We start from the raw sequence: 21,581 nt of genomic DNA on the forward strand, positions 1-21,581 counted from the left end.
CAATCCTTCTGTGCCAAGGACCATATAGAGGAAGAAACAGGCTGAATCTTTTTTTCCATAGCCCGTGTCTTTGAGCCAAACGATGCATTATGTGGTACTAAGAATTACTTTGACGTGATGCGTGTTCGCACACATGGGGAGCTTATAAAGAAAGACTCTTTACGCTTTCACATTACTGAATGCAGACATTCCTACCATTGCGAGTGTGACCCCCCCAATCCTAACTTCACTGGTCAAACTGGTCAGAAGACACACTGCCCTTTTAGATGCAGTGTTTGGCCTGATCTTCAGACCAGCTATGTATTTCATGGCTCAGCAACCTGATCCAGACTCTAGTATGGACTGTCCTGCTTGTGCTCATGCAAAGGGTCCATTCATGTCTAACAGTGTCAGGCAGGGGTGGCCGTGCAGTGCACACAGTCTAGAAGTAGCGTGCAGGACATGTAGTAGGGGTACAAGCAGACCAAAATATGGACTGCTACATACAGATGCCATCACGCTGCATCTATAAAAATGGAGAATAAATCCTTTGTACTATATACGTAGTCAATGACCCATCAGCCTGTAAATTGACCAGATTTGATTGGAAGACTGCTGAACAAGAAACTGCCCTAGCATATTACATATGTAGGCATGGCACATCTAGATAGAGACTGAAAGGACATGTCACTCAGACACCATTCGGCATCTCCTACCAAATTAGAACATTTTACAGCAATCTTGTGAAACCAGGATATAACACAATATTGTTTAACTTTCATTAATATCCAGGATCTATAGCTCCTATTTTGTGCCATTAAATAAAACAGACATATACTATAATCCAGAATAGGTACAGACGTGCCAGCTCTCATCTTACGTACTAAACGCGGCAAACGCAATTAGTGTGGCCGCGGATGTGCACACGCACCTGCGCTCCATAGGATTGCATGGGGACAGGTGCTCCCACGTACAGAGCACAGCCATGCGAGATTCGTCGCAGTTGTGGTACATTCACACCAAGGACCTGTTCGTGAGTAGGATGAGCGTGTCACATCTGTATTTTGGGGGGTATAACAGTTCAAAAAGCAGCAAACAATAAATCGATATAAAATTTGATTCATTTAAATTATCTGTTGTGTTTGAGTATTCAGAACACAAATAACATTGCAACTAAAGACGTGTACAACAGCAAATGTCTAACATGCAATCAAACTAAGGTCTATAACAGTCTATGATTGTCAAAGGTCCTGATTGTCAAGTAGGACCTGCCTCTTCTCTGAGATATTAGAAGAGAAGTCTCTAAATCTAGCCAGCTTTGAAAAAGGGATTTTATCATTTTGGAGGGGAGGGACGGGACCTGTACAATTTATTGGGGACCTCCACAAAACGGACATTCTTGTAAATCACCTTTCACATACAGAAACCAGATCACAGCCACAAGACACGCACTTATTTACACACAGCAAAACAAAGATCTTTCACGTCACAAACACCACAAGTGGAACAATACCTTAGGAAATAATGCATTATATAACGACAGCCTGTGTCACGTTACACCAACCTGTTTACAACATACAAAGTCATCTTGTCACCATATGAAAAGCAATCTTCTACACACGGACCTCTATTATTGGTGATGGGACTGAGGCATACGGAAACTTTTCATGTCTCAGTGAGGTCTCTGGGTCCTACACAGACTAAATAATGGTTCACTCCACAGCATAGAGACCTGCTGTCAGTCTGCCAAACACTTCATACATGGTAACTTGAGAAACTAGACTGAAGCCCTTTAATTTTCCCCTCATCACAGGGATATTGAAGGCAATGCAGTAATGTTAGCACCTCAGATGAAAAAAATACATCCTACGCTTTCTCACTACAAGCTCACAAGAGGTTCAGCTACAATGGCAGCAAAAGGCAAGTATGTCATGCATACAACATATAACCCCCTATACAGGCAATCATTGCCAGGGAGTAAAACTAATCTCCCTTTAAGACTGCCGCAATCATCCGGGCTATTGCTGGATTGATCCGGGTTGCGGCTCAGTCTGAAAGGGGCCAGGAAAAATAACCCAGGTAGCGACCAGGATTGGACATGGGACTGACCTGGGTCACAGTATAGTGTGAACGGCCTGACCCGGACCGTGTCACATACCACAAGAATGGCTGCCTGCAGTAGCACATGGCGATGACATGATCTCCAAGCGTCCACTGTAAAGCCGGATAGACTCGGGTTACGGAATAACTCAGGTCCAGCCGCCGATGTGAGAAGTGTCTGAGCTGGGTTGCATCCGGGTTGGACCAGTGGTCAAAATCCCAGGTTTTCAGATCAAAATCCCAGGTCTGACCAAGGATTTTGAACACTGGCCCAACCCAGGGGCAAACGCAGGATTTACCGAGGGGGGTTTCCGCATAAATTTATATTAAAAACAAATTTTATATATATATATATATATATATATATATATATAGACATACATACTTCCAAAATCTGGCACTCCACAGGTACACTTATAGAATAACTTTCTCAGGTGCCCTCCACGAATGCGTACCCATACAAACTCTAATACGGCGGCACTCCGGTGAATAATCAATGTCCACAAATAGGCTTGTTTAGCAACGTTTCAGCGTCCTTTAATAACGCTTTTGCGCTATATATATATAGATATATATAGATATATAGAGAGAGAGAGTCTTGGAGAGGGCGGCACTCAGAGACTTGAACAGCAAAGGTGAATACAAAAACCCCGCAGGGCAACCTTTAATGTAACGTTTCGGGGACTAACCCGAAGGGGTTAGTCCCCGAAACGTTACATTAAAGGTTGCCCTGCGGGGTTTTTGTATTCACCTTTGCTGTTCAGGGTTAGTCCCCGAAACGTTACATTAAAGGTTGCCCTGCGGGGTTTTTGTATTCACCTTTGCTGTTCAAGTCTCTGAGTGCCGCCCTCTCCAAGACTCTATATATTGTTCAGCGGTTCCAGGCCCTGAAGGGAAGGCACCTGAGCAGGATTTCTTGCGTTAGACCGGAGTGCCGGGGTTCCAGTGTTGTGTATATTATATATATATATATATATATATATATATATACACATATACACACATACACACACACAACCTGCCTCTGCATTTTCATTAATCCCCCGAGTGCCGGACATCTCTGCAGTACGTACGTACACACACACATATATATATATATATATATATATATATATATGTAGGTATATACATATAGATATAGATATATTACTGTATACTGTATTTTGTTTTTAAAATATATATTTACATAACACACTCACATTCACACACATCTGGGGCCATATCATAGTAGAATGTGAGGAGCGGGAGCAGCAATTTCCATGCTGTGAAGCCTGAGCTCTGCCCCGACGAGAGCTCCGGGCAGCAGCAGCTTCAGTGATCGCGGTTTGTACTGAGAATAATTTGGCTGGTCAGAAACCCCCCCCTGCATGCGCCACTGCAACCCGGCTCAGACTCCTTTCACACCAGCGGCTGGACCCGAGTTATTCCGTAACCAGAGTCTATCCGACTTCACAGTGGACGCTTGGAGATTATGTCATCGCCATGTGCTACTGCAGGCAGCCAATCATGTGGTATGTAAAAACATATGTAAAAGCCACATGAAGCAGATGTGAACAAGCACACAACTGCAGAGTCCCTGGCTCTGGGAAGTTTTAGATCTCGGCACCGATACATGCTCACTAAAACCAATGTCTAACTTTAATCTTGTCACTTTATAAATTATAGTTCAAAAAAATGTTTTTTTTAATTTGCCAGGAAAAGATATTGGACAGTAAGGAGACGATTTCTCCCAGAACAGAGTCTCGCTACGGTGAAGGTCTGAAAAGCATGAAACCGCTGACAGAAGTTTAGGTTTGAGTTAGACTGCAGGAAGTGGAGTGGGCATTATATCCCAGGAATGGGGGCACAGACAAGTCGCACAAGGCTGGGGCTCGTGGGGGAACTGGTTTGTTTGGTTTGATGCACATCACACTTATCAGTGAGCCACTCCTGGCCTGGCATGGAGAGTTACAAGGAACAGCTGGATAACAAACCACTTCAGTCATCTCTGGTGCAGTCATGGTATGGGAAAATGTCTTCATAAATTAGGTTATGTTATAAGATGCATTTCTACAACGGGTCAAACGCTATAAAAATCCCAAGTCTTCATACACATTTCTAAGTATTAAGTGCATCCATCATCTGCACACAGTAGGAGTGGCCATTTGGTGGGCTGGATTTATATTCCTAATAATGCAGCATGACATCACAGAAGCAGTGATGTCATTACTTCCCAGTAATATAGCAGTAACCTGGCCCAAAAAATGGCAGCTTCCGCTACATGCATGCATATAGGTTTCTTATCTCGTCAATGACACTATCAGAGATTTTTTTATAAGAGAAGAAAAATCTTGCATTTCTCTAATTGCTCAACTGCATTAGTCTGGCAGTGCATGCTTAGAGTTGTAGTTCAACAGCAGATGTCACAAGCGAACGTCACCTTTTCTTAATCATACTCTAGGAATGTGGTTTCATAAACAGGACTGAGTAGGGTGATGTATCAGCTATGAGGGGCCATTATGCAATGTATTACAATACAACAAGTTTGGTTGATTTATCAATCAGTGAAAAGGGTGGGGAATTGGACAAGTGGAGAAGTTGCCAATAGCAACCAATCTACCTATCATTTCACAAACAATAGATAGAACTTTATTGGTTACTGTTTTCCTTTCAGTGGCATAATGCATATGTATGCGGCCTTTTGACACCTAGAACATCTAGTAACAGATTATAATAGGCTGAGCAAGGCTGCGTAATGAACACAACCCGGTTTTGTCTGTTAAATGATCTGCGCTTTAAATCTGCAGCCGAGATCACTTTAAAGAAATCGGAATCTACTACATAAACCCCACAGCACTCAGAACAATCTTCAAAACCCACAATAGGCAACACCAGAAATCAGGGAACAACTGCAATATAAACTTGCTTAAGCACAGGTGGTTTAACCAGAAGCTCACACATTAGGACTCTACATGATGTGGTGTCCACATAAATTGTCCACTCTGCAGCTCTCCAGACACATCGCCTCTACTGTAAACATTGGTCAGAAGTGGTATTTAGCAAAGACAACACTGAGGTATATTTTGCCCAGAACATCTTTAATGACCAGGTGTCAGGCTCAGAAACATGGATCAGCTGCTACTGTCCCATCTTTGCTGCTACTCAGGGACAGGAGAGCGTTGCCAGAACTACTGGTGATGTGTTCTCTGTCTACAGCAGTAATGAACACACTGGACCATGATTTGTACAAAGAAGAGACTGACACCTTCCAAACTTATTGCTGATAAAGAAGAAGCCTTAAATGGTTCTTCCCGACTTGCACACAGATACAACAACATGGATATATACTACGCGCTGGGCATTTGCAAAGTGCCCTTTAAGTCCATAGGAGGTAGGTCATGTGGCCTCTACTGTATGAAAAACGCTGGTAATATGAAACCTACTGTGATTTTAAGGTGAACTGCATTATCTAGAACATACAGGATATAATCTGCATATATTTGGGAATGTTTGAAGAAGTGCATGGGGAGTTATTAGATATATGAATACATTAAGTAGAAGTTAGGAGGCAGCTGGAAGTGTTGGAGCATACCTGTCACCTGCAAACGATGGAGGCAATTTGTGTGTACATTTCCAGACTATCGATTCACTAGGAACATGAAATCACTAAGTGCCTTGTGCCTCAGCGAGGTCACTTTTGCCCAGCAAATGGATATACAAGTATAGAGCCTGTAAACTACGGGTGCACAGGAACTTTACACTCATCCCTCCCCCATTTGACTGGCGGCTGTCTTGCATGGAGTGAGGAAGGTATATAACACCCCCCCAACAAACAGCAGAAGATGCCATATGGCGGTCATTTACCAAAAAATACATCAGATTTTCTGTACAAGCATTCCTATAAATGACCACATTATCATAGAGTAACTTGCTTTAGACGGATTACCAATTATACATATTGGTTTCTGCAGGTTTACAGATCTCTGCATTTAAATAAGGATTTCAATATGGTAGTGACTTACTTAGTGTATTACTAACTCAGCTGAGTTTAATAAACAGTTACTAATGGCAAATTAAGGAGAGTGCGCTGGCGTCAGAAATCATGGGATAAAGCCAACCAGATGAACACGAGGCCATGGAACGCTATATAACCTCAATGTACGTATAGAATTGTATGTGTGCTTCTTTGGATTGTTTGATTATTAAAAAAAAAAAAAAAAAGCTGTCTCGCTATTACAAAATACTTTACGTAAATGTTAAACCCATTGGAAATGGAAGTTAATGCAGGATCACAAAAAAATAAAAATAATAATAATAATAATATATATATATATATATATTAACATAAAAATGCACTTAACTGCCAAGCTGCAAAACATAACAAGCAGGTGCAAAATAAAACTGCAAATAGAATGCAAAAAAAAAAATCAAAGGTGCCAGCTAACTTATTTTGCTACAAAAAGCAAATAAACCATTGCAAAAGTCCATTACAAAAAACAAATAAAAAAAGAAGACGACGCTACTGCGAGTAGCATGGGGAAGAAGAGGGGTGTATGCAGCCACGGATAACGCAAGGGAAATTAAATGGAAAGGATACAGACTGGGTTATTTTTCTGGCAAAGCATACATTGACAGAACAAATCCATGGAAAATGATGTACTCCAGAAGTTTTAGGCACAGAGATTATGTTGAGAGGTTCTTGTTTTCAGAGGGCCGATTTCTTGTACAGAAAGTCAGGCTTGTTAGGAGACCTCCGCTCTCTGCCTACAGTGTCCTCTCGCTCTAGGTCCATATTCCTCTGTGCAGCATGATCTAGGAGGTCGCCATCTGCGATTCTCCTGAAAGAGCGCTCGTCCTGCCGGTCAGAGCTGTATGCAGAGTGTGAGGCTCTGTTAGAGGTCAGGCCGTACGTCAGGTCAGATTCCACTTTCGTACGCCCCCGGCCCAGGTGAGAGCTGTGGTTAGCACCCTCCTGGGCGGCAAGCGCCAAATCTAGTCTTTGAGGAGGCTGTTCTAAGACATCAAGGTGTAACGGTTCATTCTTTTGCCTGTGATGACTGTCCTGGGAGAACAAGTAATCTCTCCTGGAATCCTCTTGCTTTTTTGGCGAGATCTGGTTGGAGAGATAGGTGGATTTTAATCCACTTGGTGGCGGTTTGCTGTGACTGTACAAATCAGGTCCAAAATAAATGCCTTGCGAAGCCAAAGGAGAGTGTCTATTTGGGACAGGGGTGGACGGCCGACAAGCAGAGTTGGAGAAGTCATAGAACTCTGGATATTCTGGCTGGCTATCCCGGGAGTCCATCTTCTGTTCCGCAGTTACCTTCTTTCTCGAAGTGTGCATATGCCTGCTAGGGATATATGAATGGTGCTGGGCAGGGACTGGCATCATATCGGACACTTGCTGGCTCAGTTGGGTATCAATGGTTAATTCTGGCAGCCTCCTGTCTTTCAGCGACATAGTGGATACACCCATTGCAATATCTGGCATGAACTCATTTAGAACTGGCTCGCCACACTGGTAAACACAAGAGAAAAAAAAAACCAACAGCAAGTTAAAAGCTATATCATGTGTACAGTACTTCTCAGTGGAATTCAATACTATGTATAGAGCACTAACTTATTTCACAGTGCTGTACAATGGCAGTTGCCGTAAAACCAAACCAAAGAACAATATACACAGAGGTAAATGGTAACTGCTCATAAATGCCTAAAATCTGTAAGTGTAAAGGCGGTTTGCAATTATTGGACCAATCAGCCAGTTCTCAGCTTATAAGGCCAATAACTGCATAGTCCATGGCTACATCATCATAACAAAAGGAGGCCAAATGGATCTATATGTCCGACACCATGGCTACAAAGGGTTTAGGTCAGGGGTGGGGAACCTGCGGCCCCTCCAGCTGTTGCTGAACTACACATCCCAGCATGCCCTGCAACAGTTTTAGCATAGCCAATAGCAAAATTGTAGCAGGGCATGCTGGTATGTGTAGTTCAACAACAGCTGGAGGGCCAAAGGTTCCCCACCCCTGGTTTAAATGAATATAACCATTTGAACATCATCTTGCACTAAATGTCATTATAGGGACTACCTTGCCATGTTTTCAACTGCCCTGTTCAGCTTTTCAAAAAACCTATGGTCGCCCGTGACTCTGACCATTTATTGATTATAATGGAACCACTTTTGGTCCCATAAATCTCCTCAATAGATTGCCAGACAATGCCTAGTGTTTATGTACTTTTCTATAATGTTTATTTATTAACTTTGCTTAAATTTCTACTATGATGTGTTCGCCTTTTTTTCTCTTTTCTTAAATTATTTTTTTTAGTGGTGACTGGGTTCTGTGACGCCTCCTTGTGGTTCTATACTGAAACCAGAACTGTTTTTCTGTAATAACCATTTTTTGCTATATATGCTGTAACCCCATTACTTTATCCTGGATCGTCAGATGGGGTGAACAAGCCCCGTCAGTTGGGCAACTTACAGTGTGCAGTGGTAGTTTAACCAGCTGGTGTTACATGCTCTCAGACTCTCGTATCGTGCACTTCTAGTTTTGCGCTTTTACAGTGGAACGCAAGAGAGAAGTGAGCCGCGGCTCTGACAGCCACGTTGCTTGGTTCTCATTATTTCCATGATGTTTACATAATTCAAAACGATGGCAGGAGCCAGTCCTCAATACAATAATGTACAGTAGACTGGATCTCAGCCCCAAGTGTCTTAAAATCGGGCACTTTCAGTTTTGCATTCCACAGTGGAACACAAAGTGGACGTGGATCCCCTCTTCAGTGACCGCAAGGTTGTACACTTTGATTTACTGATAGGAAAACCGATAGTTTTTCGTTGCAGTGAAACAGAATCTGGACTATATTTTATATATTCAGTGTTTAATGTGAGATCATACCCCAGAAAATAAGATTTTACTCACCGGTAAATCTATTTCTCGTAGTCCGTAGTGGATGCTGGGGTCACTTCAAGAACCATGGGGTATAGACGAGATTCGCAGGAGACATGGGCACTTTAAGACTTTCAAAGGGGTGTGAACTGGCTCCTCCCTCTATGCCCCTCCTCCAGACTCCAGTTATAGGAACTGTGCCCAGGGAGACGGACATTTAGAGGAAAAGGATTTATTGTTAAACTAAGGTGAGTTACATACCAGCTCACACCTCAAGCACGCCGTACAACGTGGCATTCAACACAACGCAAGTCAACGGCATGAACAACATCAGCAACAGGTTGACTATAAACGTAACAACATGTGTGTAACCACAACTAATAACTGCAGATACATTACGCACCGGGACGGGCGCCCAGCATCCTCTACGGACTAAGAGAAAAGGATTTACCGGTAGGTATTAAAATCCTATTTTCTCATACGTCCTAGAGCAGGGGTGGCCAACCAGTCAGAGACAAAGAGCCAAGATATCTTGTTAGGTACATCAAAGAGACTATTTTAAGCCGAAGACGCACTTGCAAAAATGGGGTGTGACCTTGTGCCTGCTAGACCATGCCCCTGGTAGAAATACATTGAAAAAGCCAGATCCAACATAAAATACAATGAAAAAGCCACTTTAGTTCCCCCATGTGTCACTCCAGCCAGCTCCCCCGTGTGTATTTGGCTCCCTCAGTTCTCAGTCTACGTAGTGCTGCTGCATGTCTGCCTAGAGTGCAGCAGTTTACAGATCTCTTATGGTCACGCGACTGAGTGTTGGGAGCCACATTTGAATAAAGAGCCGCATGTGGCTCGAGAGCCACGAGTTGGCCACCACTGTCCTAGAGGATGCTGGGGTCACTTCAAGAACCATGGGGTTTATACCAAAGCTCTAGAACGGGCGGGAGAGTGCGGATGACTCTGCAGCACCGACTGAGCAAACATGAGGTCCTCATCAGCCAGGGTATCAAACTTGTAGAACTTCGCAAAGGTGTTTGAACCCGACCAAGTAGCCGCTCAGCAAAGTTGTAATGCCGAGACCCCCCTGGCAACCGCCCAGGACGAGCCCACATTTCTGGTAGAATGGGCCTTCACCGATTTCGGTAACGGCAATCCAGCCGTAGAATAAGCCTGCTGAATCGTATGACAGATCCAGCGCGCAATAGTCTGCTTGGAAGCAGGAGCCCCAATTTTGTTGTGAGCATACAGGACAAACAGAGCCTCAGTTTTCCTAAACTGAGCAGTTCTTGCCACATAAATTTTCAAAGCTCTGACAACGTCGAGAACTTCGATTCCAGCAAGGCGTCAGTAGCCACTGGTACCACAATAGGTTGGTTCAAGTGGAACGACGAAACCACTTTCGGCAGAAACTGCCGACGAGTCCTCAACTCTGCTCTATCTTCATGGAAGATCAAATAAGGGTTCTTGTGAGACAAGGCCGCCAATTCAGATACCCGCCTGGCGGATGCCAAGGCCAACAGCATGACCACTTTCCAAGTGAGGAATTTCAACTCCACCTTTTGTAAAGGTTCAAACCAATGAGATTGAAGGAATTGCAACACCACGTTAAGATCCCACGGTGCCACAGGGGGCACAAAGGGAGGTTGGATGTGCAACACGCCTTTCACAAAGTTTATGGAAGAAAACCATTAAGGCTGAAATTTGTACTTTAATGGAGCCCAACTTTAGGCCCGCATCCACACCGGCTTGTAGAAAATGGAGAAAACATCCTAGTTGAAATTTTCCATAGAAGCCTTCTTGGATTCACACCAAGACACGTATTTTCTCCAAATACGGTGGTAATGTTTAGACGTTACTCCTTTCCTAGCCTGAATAAGAGTGGGGATGACTTCCTTGAGAATAACCTTTCGGGCTAGGATCCGGCGTTCAACCTCCAAGCCGTCAAACGAAGCAGCGGTAAGTCTTGCAACACGCACGGCCCCTGCTGTAACAGATCCTCCCTCAGAGGAAGAGGCCAGGGATCTCCTATGAGTAATTCCTGAAGATCTGGATACCAAGCACTCCTTGGCCAGTCTGGAACAATGAGGATTGCTTGAACCTTTGTTCTTCTTACGATCATTATCACTTTTGGAATGAGTGGAAGCGGAGGAAAGACGCACACCGACTGAAAACACCCACGGTGTCACTAGGGCGTCCACTGCTATTGATTGAGGGTCTCTCGACCTGGAACAATATCTCTGAAGTTTCTTGTTGAGGCGAGACACCATCATGTCTATTTGAGGAATTCCCCAAAGACGTGTCACTTCTGCAAAGACCTCTTGATGAAGACCCCACTCTCCTGGATGGAGATCGTGTCTGCTGAGGAACTCTGCTTCCCAGTTGTCCACTCCTGGAATGAAGATCGCTGACAGAGCGCTTGTATGCCTTTCCGCCCAACGGAGAACCTTTGTGGCCTCTGCCATAGCCGCTCTGCTCTTTTTTTCCGCCCTGGCGGTTTATGTACGCTACTGCTGTTATGTTGTCCGACTGAATCAAGACAGACTGATTGCAAAGAAGATGTTCCGCTTGCAAAAGGGTGTTGTGAACGGCCCTTAACTCCAGAACGTTTATGTGTAGACACATTTCCTGGCTTGACCATCTTCCCTGGAAGTTTTCCCCCTGTGTGACTGCTCCCCAGCCTCGGAGACTCGCATCCGTGGTCACTAAGATCCAGTCCTGGATCCCGAACCTGCGTCCCTCTAGGAGGTGAAAGCTGTGCGGCCACCACAGGAGTGAGATTCTGGTCTTGGAAGACAGGGTTATCCTTCGGTGCATGTGCAGATGGGACCCGGACCACTTGTCCAACAGGTCCCACTGAAACACTCTGGCATGGAATCTGCCAAACTGAATGGCCTCGTAGGCCGCCACCATCTTCCCCAGCAACCGAGTGCATTGATGGATCGATACTCTTGGTGGTTTCAGAATTTGTTTGACCAGGCTCTGAATTTCCAGAGCCTTTTCCACTGGAAGAAAAACTCTGTAGTTCGGTGTCCAGAATCACTCCCAAAAACGACAGCCGTCTTGTCGGAACCAACTGTGATTTTGGCAAGTTTAGGAGCCAACCATGTTGCTGCAGAATTGTTAGGGATAGCGTAACGTTCTGCAGTAATTGGTCCCTGGATCTCGACTTTATCAGGAGATCGTCCAAGTACGGGATAAATGTGACTCCTTGCTTGCGCAGGAGAACCATCATTTCGGCCATTACCTTGGCGAAAACCCTCGGAGCTGTGGACAGACCAAACGGCAACGTCTGAAATTGGTAATGACAATCCTGAACTGCAAACCTCAGGTAAGCCTGATGCGGAGGATAAATGGGAACATGTAAGTAGGCATCCTTTATGTCCACCGACACCATAAAATCCCCCTCCTCCAGACTGGGGTTCACTGTCCGGAGAGATTCCATCTTGAATTTGAATCTTTTTAGGTAGAAATTGGAGGGATTTGAGGTTCAGGATTGGTCTGAGTCGTCTGGCTTCGGGACCACGAACAGGCTCGAATAAAAGCCTTCTCCCTGTTGAGACAGGAAAACCCTGACAATGATTTGATTGAAACACAATTTTTGTATTGCGGCGCATACGACCTCCCTGTCCGGAAGAGAAGCTGGTAAGGCCGATTTGAAAAATTGGCGAGGGGGAACGTCTTCAAACTCCAGTTTGTACCCCCGGGACACTATTCCGAAAAGCCATGGGTCCAGGGCCGAACGAGCCCAGAACTGACTGAAGAACCTGAGACGTGCCCCCACCGGTGCGGACTCCCGCACAGGAGCCCCAACGTCATGCGGTGGATTTGGCAGAAGCCGGGGAGGACTTCTGCTCCTGGGAACCGGCCACAGCCGGTGATCGTTTACCTTTTCCCTTTCCTCTAGTAGCAAGGATGTAAGACCCTCGGCCCTTTCTGTATTTATTGGGCCGAAAGGACTGCATCTGATAGTGGTGTGCTTTCTTTTGTGGTGCAGGCACATAAGGTAAAAATGATGACTTACCCGCGGTAGCCGTAGATACCAACTCAGCGAGGCAGTCACCAAACAATACACCACCTTTATACGGTAGAGACTCCATAGCTTTCTTAGAGTCAGCATCAGCATTCCATTGATGAATCCACAATGCTCTCCAAGCTGAGACTGCCATGGCATTGGCCCTTGATCCCAAGAGGCCAATATCCCTTGCAGCTTCCTCTAGGTAGACTGCAGCGTCTCTGATATAACCTAGCGTCAAAAAAATGCTATCCCTATCCAGGGTATCTATTTCAGATGACAAGTTATCTGCCCATCTTTCCATAGCACTACTCACCCACGCAGATGCAATGGCTGGTTTGAGTAGCGTACCCGTGGTGACATAAATGGATTTCAATGTATTTTCCTGCCTACAATCCGCAGGATCCTTTAGGGCTGCCGTGTCAGGGGACGGAAGAGCCACCTTTTTGGACAGCCGTGATAGAGCTTTGTCCACAATGGGGGGGTGACTCCCATTTTTCCCTATCCCCAGAGGGAAACTAATACGCCACTGGAATCCTTTTGGGAATCAAACTTTTTGTCAGGATTTTCCCAAACCTTTTCACAAAGCGTGTTCAGTTCATGAGAGGGAGGAAACATTACCTCAGGTTTCTTTCCTTTATACATACAGACCCTAGTATCAGGAACAGTAGGGTTCTCCGTAATATGTAATACGTCTTTTATAGCCACAATCATGTACTGAATGCTCTTTGCCAATTTTGGATCTAATCTGGCATCACTATAGTCGACACTGGAGTCAGTGTCCGTGTCGGTATCCGTGTCTGCCAGCTGGGCAAAATAAACGTTTTTTTGACCCCGAGGGGGTCTGGACTTGTAACACATCCTCTACGGATTTCTTCCAAGCCTGGTTCTGAGACTCAGATTTATCTTTTATTTATCAGAGCCACATTAGCATTCAGAGCACTCAAAAATTCACCCAATCAGGTGTCGGTGGTGCCGACAGGGTCACTCCCACAGCCGTTTGTGTCCCTGCTGGGAATAGCCTTCAGCCTCAGACATGCCGACACACGTGTATTCACCACTCACAGGCACACTGGGCATATAGGGGACAGACCCACAATAAAGCCTGTCAGAGAGACAGAGGGAGTTTGCCAGCTCACAACCCAGCGCTTAACCCGGTTCTGACACAGTAACAGAATGTCCCAGACCTGCAGCGCTTTTAGAATACTTATATTGCACCAAAAATCACTGTGCCCCCCCCCCCCGTTTTGCACCCTGTCACTTGTACAGCAGTGTGAGGAAGGACCAGCATCTCTGCAGCTTCTGTGAAGAGAAAATGGCACTGATGTGAGCTGCGAGGACTAAGCCCCGCCCCGATAATGGTGCGCTTCAGCCCCGCTATTTTTCTAAAAATCTTTATACTGGTGTTTGGACAGAGGTTTGGCACCTTGTCCCCTTTTGCCAGTCACTTTTTTTGAGGTTAATATGCTGCCCAGGGCGGCGCCCCCCCCCCCCGCACCCTGTAGTGCTGCCGAGTGTGGGAGCATGGCGCACGGCGCGCCCGCTGTGCGGTACCTCTGAAGTCGTCACTGAAGTCTTCTGTCTTCTGGCTCTGCAAGGGGAGTGACGGCGGGCTCTGGGAACGAGCATCTAGGCGTACCTAGCGATCAGACCCTCAGGAGTTAATGGTGTCCTGTAGCCAAAGCAGAGCCTTTAAACTCACAGAAGTAGGTCTGACTTCTCTCCCCTAAGTCCCACGAAGCAGGGAGACTGTTGCCAGCAGTTTTCCCTGAAAATAAAAAACCTAACAAAGTCTTTTCAGAGAAACTCAGTAGAGCTCCTCAGAGTGCATCCAGTCTCACTGGGCACAGATTCTAAACTGGAGTCTGGAGGAGGGGCATAGAGGGAGGAGCCAGTTCACACCCCTTTGAAAGTCTTAAAGTGCCCATGTCTCCTGCGGATCCCGTCTATACCCCATGGTTCTTGAAGTGACCCCAGCATCCTCTAGGACTTATGAAAAAGAATAGATAGTATGATCACATGTAGAACGACATCACTTCCTACAGCGTCCCATGTAGTTTTCTTTAATAGATTCGTACTGGTATATTAGGAGGTGAAGAACATTTGAGTGTAAGTGTAAGGGCTATAATCCTGAGGAAGGTCAGTCCCTGTATGAAACATCAACTATACCTTGATGCGAGATTGATGTGAGCGATTAACTGTTCCTAAAAAGTACCCTGGTGAGTGTTGTCTATTTTTTGAATTACAGGTTGAGTATCCCTTATCCAAAATGCTTGGGACCAGACGTATTTTGGATATCGGATTTTTCCGTATTTTGGAATAATTGCATACCATAATGAGATATCATGGCAATGGGACCTAAATCTAAGCACAGAATGCATTTTTGTTACATATACACCTTATACACACAGCCTGAAAGTAATTTTAGCCAATATTTTTTATAACTTTGTGCATTAAACAAAGTGGGTCTACATTCACACAATTCATTTATGTTTCATATACATCTTATATACACAGCCTGAAGGTCATTTAATACAATATTTTTAATAACTGTGTGTATTAAACAAAGTTTGTGTACATTGAGCCATCAGAAAACAAAAGTTTCACTATCTCGCTCAAAAAAAGTCTGTATTTCGTAATATTCCGTATTTCGGATATTTGGATATGGGATACTCAACCTGTATTACAGGTTGAGTCTCCCTTATCCAAAATGCTTGGGACCAGAGGTATTTTGGATATGGGATTTTTCCGTTTTTTGGAATAATTGCATACCATAATGAGATATCATGGTGATGGGACCTAAATATAAGCACAGAATGCATTTATGATTCATATACACCATATACACACAGCCTGAAGGTCATTTTAGCCAATATTTTTTATAACTTTGTGCATTAAACAAAGTGTGTGTACATTCACATAATTCATTTATGTTTCATATACACCTTATACACACAGCCTGAAGGACATTTAATACAATATTTTTAATAACTTTGTGTATTAAACAAAGTTTGTGTACATTGAGCCATCAGAAAACAAAGGTTTCACTATCTCACTCTCACTCAAAAAAGTCCGTATTTCGGAATATTCCGTATTTCGGAATATTTGGATATGGGATACTCAACCTGTATTATAAATGTGACGTACCCGTATGGACTCAACGAGCTTACGCCCCAGTCATTGAACTATACTGCTATGAGTCTGCCAACTGTACTTAGATTACATTTATATACGATAGCTATCTCTACTTATATCTATATAACAAAAAGGATACAATACTTACAGCTTAATTACTGAATATCTAAGCCTGGTGCCTTCAAAGTAAATAAACATTGGAAAATGTCTAATTGGAGCGCACAGCAATACAATGTATCACTTTCTTGGCTCACTAGAGTTCACCTTATAGGCTCACCTATAAAGGCACAACAAAGACTCAACTTTAGAAAAGCCAACTTTGACAGGATTAGGGAAGCTTTAAAGGGACATTAACTGGGAAATTTTGTTTCAAGACAAGAATACTACAGAGAAATGGGATTTACTAAAAACCATTACTCGCTAGTTATACTCGCAAGTTCATTCCCATGGGCAGTAAACGAAGGAGTATTAATTCCAAACCAATGTGGCTTAACAAAAAGATGAAGGAACTAATGGCCAGAAAGCGGAGACCATTCAAAAAGTATAAATCGGACGGGAAGGCGGAGTCATTCCAGTACTATAAGGACTGTATCAATATATGCAAAAAAAAAAAAAAAAAAAAGGAATCAGAGCGTCTAAATAGAAACAGAAAATCTAATAGCAACGGAAAGTAAATCAAACCCTAAAAGGTTTTTTTATAAATACATCAACAGCAAAAGATAAAAGAGAGAGTATAGGCCCTTTAAAAGGCAATATGGGCGTCCTAGTCAAAGACGACAGGGACATAACCGAAAAATTAAACGGGTTTTTCTCATCTGTATTCACAAGAGAGGACCAGATGGCAGGATTGGTGCATAACCTCAGCAACGATAATGCCCCACTGCTTAATGCTTATTTAAGTGAGGAAAAGGAGATTTATGGTAGACTTACCATTGTTAAATCTTTTCCTGTGAGGTACATAGGTTCCACAGAGAAAACATCGGGTGTAGAGATGGATCTTGATCCAGGCACCAACAGGCTAAAGCTTTAGACCACAGGTTCTCAAACTCTGTCCTCAGGAGCCCACACGGTGCATGTTTTGCAGGTCTCCTCACAGAATCACAAGTTAAATAATTAGCTCCACCTGCGGACCTTTTAAAATGTGTCAGTGAGTAATTAATACACCTGTGCACCTGCTGGGTGACCTAGAAAACATGCACTGTGTGGGCTCCTGAGGACAGAGTTTGAGAACCCCTGCTTTAGACTGTCCCAGGATGTAGTGGGGACTCCTCTATAACCCCACCTCCAGGCACTGTGAGCTCAGTTTCGTTAACTAGTCCAATGCAGGAGCAGGTAAAAGAGAAGGCAGATGTTAGTCACATAGAACCACATTCTCACGACAGGAGAAGGGACTAGCGGCTAATGCCATACAAACCCATAGAAGCTAGGGGCGTCAGGGTGGGTGCCCTGTGGAACCAATGTACCTCGCAGAAACAGATTTAAAAATGGTAAGTCTACCATAAACCTCCTTTTCTGCAGCGGGGTACATTGGTTTCCACAGGGAAAACATTGGGGATGTCCTAAAGCAGTTCCTCATGGGAGGGGACGCGCCGTAGCAGGTATGAGAACCCGGTGTCCAAAGGAAGCATCCTGGGAGGCAGGAGTATCAAAGACATAGAACCTAATGGACGTGTTCAATGATGACCACGTAGCCGCCTTGCACAACTGTTCAGCGGATGCACCTCGGTGGGCAGCCCAAGAAGGTCCAACAGACCAAGTAGAATGGGCTTTAATAGCAGCAGGAGCTGGAAGACCAGCCTGTGCATATACTTGTGCAATCACCATTGTAATCCATCTGGCCAATGTTTGCTTGTTCGCAGGCCAGCCACGTTTGTGAAAACCAAAAAGTACAAAAAGGGTATCTGACCTCCTACTAGAGGCAGTTCTCTCCACGTAAATATGAAGAGCCCGTACCACATCCAAAGACCGCTATTTGGAGGACAAACCAGAAAAGATAAAAGCCGGAACCACAATCTCTTGGTTAAGATGGAAAGATGACACCACCTTAGGTAGATAACCAGGGCGAGGTCTAAGAACTGCCCGGTCACAGTGAAAAATCAGATAGGCGATTTTGTCCTGTCGTCCACCCTAAGTCCGGCACCCTCCTGGCAGAGGCAATAGCCAGTAGGAACAGGACGTTGACCGCAAGCCATTTAAGGTCCACTGACTCACGAGGTTCAAATGGAGACTCTTGCAGGGCATTTAGAACAGACAGATCCCATGGAGCCACAGGGGGGACATACGGAGGCTGAATCCGTAAAACACCCTGAGTGAAAGTATGTACGTCAGGAATAGACGCAATTTTTCTCTGAAACCACACCGACAAGGCAGATATGAGAACCTTGAGGGAGGCCAGACGAAGGCCTAAATCAAGGCCTTGTTGCAGAAAAGCCAGAAGTCTGGAAGTACTGAATTTGTAAGCATCGTAGTTCTTAGCAGCACACCAGGTGAAATAAGAATTCCAAATCTGCGCAGATGCCAGTTTGCGGGCCTTCAGCATAGTTTGGATAACCGCCTCGGAGAATCCTTTGGCCCTCAGGAGTGAAGTTTCAAAAGCCACACCGTCCGAGCCAGTCTGGTCAGGTCTGGGTAGACACTAGGGCACTGAACGAGGTGGTCTCGGCGTTGAGGAAGTAGAAAAGGACGCTCTATCAATAGACCCTGTAGGTCTGAGAACCAATGCCGTCTTGGCCACGCTGGAGCGACTAGAAGTAGTATTCCTCCTCCTTGTTTGAACTTTCGCAGTACCCTGGGCAGGAGTGACACTGGAGGGAACAAATATGGCAGCCGAAAGTTCCATGGAATTGCCAGTGCGCCCACAAACGCTGCTTGAGGATCCCTGGTTCTTGATCCGAAGACCGGAACTTTGTGATTGTGTCGAGATGCCATCAGATCTACATCTGGTAGGCCCCACTTGACCACTAGGAGTTGAAAGACTTCCAGATGAATACTCCTCTCTCTGGCGTGCACGTCCTGACGACTGAGGAAATCCGCTTCCCAGTTGAGGACTCCCGGAATGAACACTGCCGATATTGCTGGCAGATGGTTTTCCGCCCAACAAAGGATTTTTGACACTTCCATCATTGCCATGAGGCTTCGAGTGCCACCTGGATGGTTTATGTACGCCACTGTGGTGGCGTTGTCTTATCATACTTGAACAGGCCTGTTCTGTATCAGAGGCAGGGCGAGAGACAAAGCATTGAACACTGCCCGCAATTCCAGAATGTTTATCGGGAGGAGTGATTCCTCCATGGTCCACCGACCCTGGAAAGAGAGTGTTGCTCCAACACCATGCCCCAACCCATCAGACTGGCGTCCATAGTCAGTAGGACCCAGTTGGGGATCCAGAAGGGACGGCCCCTGCTCAATTGCTGATCCTGTAATAATAATAATAATAATAATAATAATTTTATTTATATAGCGCTCTTTCTCCAATAGGACTCAAGGCGCTTAACAGATACATAGCATAATATAGTACAGAAAATAATGAAGTACAGAACAGATTTTCATAAAATACAGAAGCATGGAGATACTAAAGGGACAATTATGGGAATGCTTGAATAAAAAGGAAAGTCTTGTGTCTACTTTTGAAGGATTCTATAGTTGGGGCCTCTCGCACTGTGCGGGGAAGGGAGTTCCATAGAGTCGGAGCCGCATGACTAAAAGCTCGACCCCAGATGAATTACGGGAGATTCTAGGTACTGCTAAAAGTCCTTCATCTACAGATCGCAGTAATCGAGTGGGGAAGTATGGGGTCAGTAGCTGCTTCAGGTACCTTGGGCCCTGGTCATGTAGTGCTTTGAAACTCAGTAAGCCAATCTTGAAGATGATTCGCCATCTTACAGGCAGCCAGTGAAGGGAGTTGAGTATGGGTGTTATGTGGCTAGAACGGGGCTGGTTGGTTAACAGCCTGGCAGCTGTGTTTTGCACCAGCTGTAAGCGGTGCAATTCTTTTGCTGGGAGACCAAGGTAGTCTAATCGAGATGATACAAATGCGTGGATGACTTTTGGCAGATCATCTGAGGGAATTAAGTGCTTGATTCTGGCTATGTTCCTCAGGTGAAAGAATGAGGATTTGATTGTGGCTGATATCTGATGTTTAAGTGTCAAGCCACCATCCAGGACAACGGCAAGATTCCACACACGATCAGTGGTTTGTAATTCCGAATCCCCGAGTGTAAGTGCAGTTGGTTGGCTATGCTGCAGTCTTGTTCTTTGATGTTGCGGTCCTATCATAAGGACCTCTGTTTTATCCGGGTTCAGTCGCAGCCAACTAGCACTCATCCACTCCTGGAGTTCAGCTAGACAGCCATTTAGGGTTGTTATTGGGTTATCAGTGCCCGGAGCAAAGGACAAGTACAGTTGTGTATCATCTGCATAGCAGTGGTAGACTAGCCCATGGAGCCTGATTATTTCACCCAGCGGGAGCATGTATACTGCAAAAAGCATGGGGAATAGTATAGAACCTTGTGGGACACCATATGGCAATGGCACTGGTGGTGATGAGTATAATCCAGACGATACTCTGTGACCTGCCTGTGAGAAATGATTTGAACCAATTTAGGACTGTGCCATCCAGTCCACAAAAAATGTATCAGACGCTCAATCAGAAGCCCATGGTCCACGGTATCAAATGCTGCAGAGAGATCCAGAAGGATTAATATTGAATAGTCGCCTCTGTCTCTTGCCGTCAGAAGATCATTTAACACACACACCAGGGCTGTTTCAGTGCTATGTCTTCTCCTGAATCCTGATTGGAATGGATCATAGATATCATGGGTTGTCAGGCGGGTTTCCAGTTGATTTGCAAGCACTTTCTCAATAACCTTTCCTAGAAAAGGAAGGTTTGGTAACGGTCTATAGTTGGTCATGCAGTCGGGATCTAAATTAGATTTTTTAAGAAGAGGTCTAACAATTGCTTCCTTTAGGGGTCCAGGAAATATGCCTGTCTGCAAAGAGCATTGAACAATTTTTGCAAAGACAGGACCAATTATATCCATACAACCTATTAGAAGCTTGGTTGAGGCAGGGTCCAGATCACAGGTGGTGGGACGCAAAATACGAGCAATTTCCGCAATGTCCTTTACATCCACTGGGTCCATGAAGGCAGGTGGCTTATATTGGCAGGTTTTGTAGTTTGACACTCCTTTGATGGCACTGTGGAGATTCCAGCCCGAATGGTGGATATTTTATCTGCAAAGAAGTTTGCAAACTCGTTGCATCTTGCCTGGGAGAGGATTTCATCAGTCTGCAGGCATGCTGGCTTCCAAAGCATCTCCACTGTGCGGAAAAGTTGAGCTGGCCTATTGTTTGCTGCCGTGATCTCATTTGACAGAAACTGTGATTTCTTACGGGTGATTGTCGATTTTCTTCATTATGCTTTATTAGTTTTATTTTGTCATCCACTAGGTTAGTCTTCCTCCATCGTCTTTCCAGTCTACGCCCCCTTT

At 44.8% G+C, this 21,581-nt stretch overlaps 1 protein-coding gene across 1 annotated transcript in view; it reads right to left on the minus strand.

The window, feature by feature from the left end:
• Positions 1 to 2,820: 2,820 nt before the first annotated feature.
• BTBD7 (BTB domain containing 7) overlaps positions 2,821 to 21,581 on the minus strand; it is a 126,436-nt gene continuing 107,675 nt past the window's right edge. Inside the window, exon 11 of the mRNA XM_063947576.1 lies at positions 2,821 to 7,576. Coding sequence (XP_063803646.1) covers positions 6,764 to 7,576 — 813 coding nt within the window. The 3' untranslated portion in view covers positions 2,821 to 6,763. The remainder of the gene's footprint in view (positions 7,577 to 21,581) is intronic.

The sequence above is a fragment of the Pseudophryne corroboree genome, chromosome 12 (assembly GCF_028390025.1).
Source record: "Pseudophryne corroboree isolate aPseCor3 chromosome 12, aPseCor3.hap2, whole genome shotgun sequence".
Lineage (NCBI taxonomy): Eukaryota > Metazoa > Chordata > Amphibia > Anura > Myobatrachidae > Pseudophryne > Pseudophryne corroboree.